Genomic DNA, 5,516 nt, shown 5'->3' on the forward strand with positions numbered 1-5,516 from the left:
ACCTGTCTCCTCACCTTCATCTACACTGATTGAAGTGGATTTAACAAGTTACATCAATAAGGGATCATATCTTTCACCTGGATTCACCTGGTCAGAGTGTCATGGAAAGATCAGGTGTTCCTAATGTTTTGTACACTCAGTGTAGTTTTCCTCTTGACTATTGACACTGATTGAAGTGGATTTAACAAGTTACATCAATAAGGGATCATATCTTTCACCTGGATTCACCTGGTCAGAGTGTCATGGAAAGATCAGGTGTTCCTAATGTTTTGTACACTCCGTGTCTGAATGTATAACAGTAGGTCTACATTAGATTTGTGTTGTTCTTTTTTCATTCATGATAGCAAACTTATTGCAAACGTGTAATGTCTTACACTTTAATCAAGTTTATTTTTTTCAAAAACATACAGCAACAAAAACAGACAATACTCACATTAGGTAGGCCTATTCTAACAACCAAAAGTGCAAAACTTTGAAATAACATTTACAAAAAAAATCGTCAACTTCGAAAATATAATGTTGTTAAATAAATAAACGTATAGTATTCCCAATAAATGAAATAAATCTGTCAAATGTTAGGCCAAAATGTGTCAAATGTAGCCTAATTGCTATTTATTGTGTTAATCAGCGCATTCTTCTCCTGTAGCCTATTAGTAGGCTACTATTTTGCTAGTAAATAGGCCTACTGGGTAATGAAAGCTTAACTGCTTTATTACAATAACAACGCAGAATGTTATTTCTTGGGATCAGCGTTTGCCAAACTGGTACTGTAGGCCTACCCCAGTGTTACGCAATCCAGATTCAGGAAGTAGACTATCAGTGATGATCTTGTTGTTGTATTTATTTGAATAGGCCTAGGTTAGGCTATATCAAACCCTTTTTATAGGCTATATCAAACATTTTTTCTCAGAATGTGAGGTGGGATATAGCCTATAACTGAAATCCTAAGGTAGGCTAATTTACAGTTGAGTAAAGTAGCATAACATGGGCAATAGCAAAGGGTCAGCAGACATTTTTGTCATTTTGTCAGGGCAATAGCTATAGGAAGCTGGTAGGCCTTATATACATCGTCATTTGAGTTTAATTATAAGAGGTAGACCTGACTAAGAAAAAATTGGGAACCACTGATTTAGAAGAGACATTCTATATTGGTGTGGATATTATAGGCTACGCCGGTTTGCCAAATTTATATTTGATGTAGCCTAATAAAACTAAATTATCAGACAATTAAAGGGATGTCTTGCAGGCCTGAATAGGTAGCCTATAACACCGTATCAAGCATGGCAAGGTTCAAGACAAGAGGAACTGGTTTTAACGAGAAACTGAAACCTCAAGTGCTTTATATGAAAGATGGAAACAAATGCGAACAAAGGGTCAGTCACCGGGCATGCTATTATACGAGGAGGTCTGCACTGTCATGCACTGTTGTATCCTATAATCTACATGCGCTCATTACGGCCCGATCAACAAAACAGAGGACAAAATAGGCTATAATTAACTTATGAGTACACACAAAACTCCACTTCTCTCTAAAATGTGTTGCATACATTACAGATACGGCAGTAGCCTAGAGTGGAGTCTATAGAAGGATAACCTGAGAAGACATAACTTGTAGGCTTTTGTTCAATCCCGCGTGTCTTATTAACCCTGGTCTGTATAAGGCGTTTTCCCAAAAAACTATTTCTAAATGAATTATTATATAAATAATGAATAATGCTGTATGTTTTTTCTTCAATACTGATGAATACACTGACAGTAAAATGTAAATACATTGTATAATAAATAGCCTACAAAACATAAATAAACGATTCAAAGAATTACAATCTTTGTACAAGATATAAATAGCCCGAAATATAGTTACATTTGGCAAGTCTAGTTAGGCCTACAGTTTAAAACCCACAGGTAACAACTTTTGTCCATTTAACGCAAAAATAATAATTCGTTGCACTTCAGGATAAATAGCCTAATATGGCCATATTTGCTTTGAGGAATTATCGTTTCTGACCTAATTAGTGATCACTGTTTGTTTACCCCTAGAATTGCCATTTCTATGGTGCTTTTATTTGTCCTTCCCATGTTTTAGTTGTGCCATCAGTTTAAGAAAGCATTTGGAGTGACCCTCTTTTGATGTGACAACACTCCTGGAAACCCGCTAGAAACTCCCGGTGAAAATGACTGTAGGGACGTTCTGAGTGAGTCCGAGAGCAGTGTTTGTGGCGAGCTCGTGGGTACACCGTAGCCCTGCGCGCTCTGCTGGAGATGCGGCGGCTGGTGCTGACTCCCTGAGACAAAGTAGCCACTCTGTCCCGATAATAGACCAGACGTGCTTACACCGTAACTGTTTGACAAGCCCAGAGCACCGACAGATACACCTAGATGGCGCGTAAGGTCCCCATTACTCAGCTGGTCCACCCCGGGGAGTAGGGACCCATACGCGTGCCCTTGGTTCAGAAATCCTGCTGATGATCCATTGTAATGAGGATGGTGCAATGATAAAAACGGCGAGATTTGCCAATACAGAGGGTTGTTTGCCCTATCGTTTATTCCCAAACCGAGAGGCGCGAAGCGCATTCCCCGTTTCATCGCCAGCTTGCCCCTGGAGGTAGCAGAGCGTCTCCGAAGTTTCCCCGTAGTTCCACCAATAAACACATCATCGCTCGAAGGGTCCAACATCCAGTAGTTCCCTTTGCCCGGGTCGTCGTAATGCCTTGGCACTTTCACAAAACACTTATTGAGGCTCAGGTTGTGGCGGATAGAGTTTTGCCAGCCTTGCTTGTGCTCCCGGTAATATGGAAAGTTCTTCATAATAAACTCATAGATACCGTTGAGAGTCAGTCTCTTCTCCGGACTCTGTCTGATAGCCATCATAATCAAGGCGTTGTAGCTGAATGGCGGTTTATCATATTTCCCATTTTTGCTAGGCTCTGTCGACCGCAAGGTACCCTCGTCTCCCTCCTTTTGTTTCTCCGCAGATTCCATATCAGGATCCAGGGATTTTTCCGAATCAGACCCCGAAGAAGCAGTGTTTTTTTCCGGTAGCACCGAGTCCTGTTGGTCACATTTTGAGGGAAGCAGCAGACTCTTGATACTAAACGAAGTAGATCGGTGCACCATCGGCGGCTCTTTCTGATCTTCCATGCCCGACACTGACAAAAATGATCGGGATTTGTGTTTAAAAAGTAAAAGGTAAGACGCAATCGGATCAGGACATTGCATGCATGAAGGAACTTGTAGGATAGAGAGTTAGCCGGGACTGGGATGTAGAAATTAGTAATTACGGATGTTCCGTTTTATCACTAGGCTACAGGGGAGGAGCCTGTAACTTGCAGATTTGTATCCCTCTTTCCCATTCGATATTGTTGAAACACGAAATAGACTTTCAGTGCACAATATAGCCTATAGAACAAACATTTTCGTAAGGATTTGACTGGACGGCTCAGTTGCTGTATCCGTTTACCCAATGGCATAGCGCAGTGTTACAGCCCGTTCTAAAGCTAATTTACTGTCATTCTAAAAATAAAATTAATGGATTATGACGTGTTAATATGCTCATAATATTTAATGTCAATGCTAATATGGCAAAAATTCGCTAGCTAGCTAACCAACAACTGTAACGATGTATTTGAGAGACAAGTGCTCATTGTGCAAATGTAGGCTATTTATTTAATTTTTTGAATCAACATTAGACGAAATATAGTTTACATGTTGACAACAATCTAAGCCAACCCCCTCTGTTTTGCCCCATAATTGGGCACGCTCAGTTTTGTTGCTAAACAACCAACCCATCTATGAGGCAGAGAGAAAAATGTGCAGTTTTATTACTAACTCGCCTCATGCTATTTTACACATTTTGCCATGAGGCTGAGATAAAATGTAGCTGTTTTAGAGCTAATTTCCTGCTATTCTACACATTTTGCCATGAGGCTGAGAGAAAATATTACAGTTTTAAAGCTCATGTCCTGTAAAAATTTAAAAAATGCATGGCTCATGACGTGTCATATAGCCTACTATCTGGAGGGGCCCGACCTCCGGGGGGACTCCAATCAAATAAAACACCAAAGCTCTGCGGGTGTGTGTTTACCATAAGAGTATGGCTGTATGGCATACGTTCATGCTCGTGTGACTGTTTCTGTCTATGTGTGGTGTGGTGTGCGCGTTAAAGTGTTCGTCGTAGTGAGCCCTGTTTTATGGAGGACAATGGTGGTTTGAATAGGCTACAATGCATTTAATAGGGGATTTGAGCATTGTGGATGCTCTCCAATTATACTATTGTTCTGAGTGCTGGACATATCAGAGGCACATCAGAGAGCCTCCTCAGGCTGAACACCGCTACTTGAGCGCCTCTAGTGTACTGTGATGTTCCTGCATTGAGTGCGCACTATTTGAGCAGCATGCAGGCCAGTTTTGTGACTAAATATAGGCTAATTGACTACAAACATAACATTTAGTGCTACTAACAAGCTGTGTAGCCCTATAAGTAACACGTTTGTGTTAGGCTATTCACTTAAAAATAGAATAGCCTATGATGTAGACTTGACTTGAACAAATAAGCAACAGCCTTAATTTGTTTTCAATCTCAGAAACTTTGTTTAGGACTGTGTAAAGAAGCTGTTACAACCAGGGTTGAAATGATAATTTCTATGGTTTTGTTTATTTGTACTTGTATATACATTACATTTTTCTGTAAATGTTATCCCCCATTTTGCAGGGCTCTGGCAGTGCTCCTCCTGCTCCTCCTTGCACAAAGGCGGAGGTAGCAGTCCTGCTGCTGGGTTGTTGCCCACCTACGGCCTCCTTCACGTCTCCTGATGTACTGGCCTGTCTCCTGGTAGCGCCTCCATGCTCTGGACACTACGCTGACAGACACAGCAAACCTTCTTGCCACAGCTCGCATTGATGTGCCATCCTGGATGAGCTGCACTACCTGAGCCACTTGTGTGGGTTGTAGACTCCGTCTCATGCTACCACTAGAGTGAAAGCACCGCCAGCATTCAAAAGTGACCAAAACATCAGCCCGGAAGCATAGGAACTGAGAAGTGGTCTGTGGTCACCATCTGCAAAACCAGTCCTTTATTGGGGGTGTCTTGCTAATTGCCTATAATTTCCACCTGTTGTCTATTCCATTTGCACAACAGCATGTTAAATTTATTGTCAATCAGTGTTGCTTCCTAAGTGGACAGTTTGATTTCATTGAAGTGTGATTGACTTGGAGTTACATTGTGTTGTTTAAGTGTTCCTTTTATTTTTTTGAGCAGTGTATCATAGGCCTACCATTACAATTGTGCAATTTCATATGATTATTATTAGTGTGTGTTGTTGTAGTAGTAGTAGTAGGACAGTTGTAATAGGAGCTCAGTTGGAATAGTAGTCTTTTATTTTTGATTCTTGAAGTATTGTTTGCACAGATTGTAACTTCAAAAGTTTTCATAACCAAGATTATTATCATCCTTGATATTATAAAAGTAATATGCTCTATCATGATACATTGAGGTGTCATTTTCATTTAGGATTTTTTT

At 40.5% G+C, this 5,516-nt stretch overlaps 1 protein-coding gene across 1 annotated transcript; it reads right to left on the reverse strand.

Annotated features, from left to right (window-relative positions):
• Positions 1–269: 269 nt before the first annotated feature.
• On the reverse strand, positions 270–3,454 carry LOC121571830 (forkhead box protein G1-like). Its single transcript, XM_041883544.2, has one exon. It carries the CDS (start codon positions 3,214–3,216, stop codon positions 2,092–2,094), a length of 1,125 nt encoding a protein of 374 aa, XP_041739478.1. The 5' UTR covers positions 3,217–3,454; the 3' UTR covers positions 270–2,091.
• Positions 3,455–5,516: the final 2,062 nt, after the last annotated feature.

This window comes from Coregonus clupeaformis, chromosome 1 (assembly GCF_020615455.1).
Source record: "Coregonus clupeaformis isolate EN_2021a chromosome 1, ASM2061545v1, whole genome shotgun sequence".
NCBI lineage: Eukaryota > Metazoa > Chordata > Actinopteri > Salmoniformes > Salmonidae > Coregonus > Coregonus clupeaformis.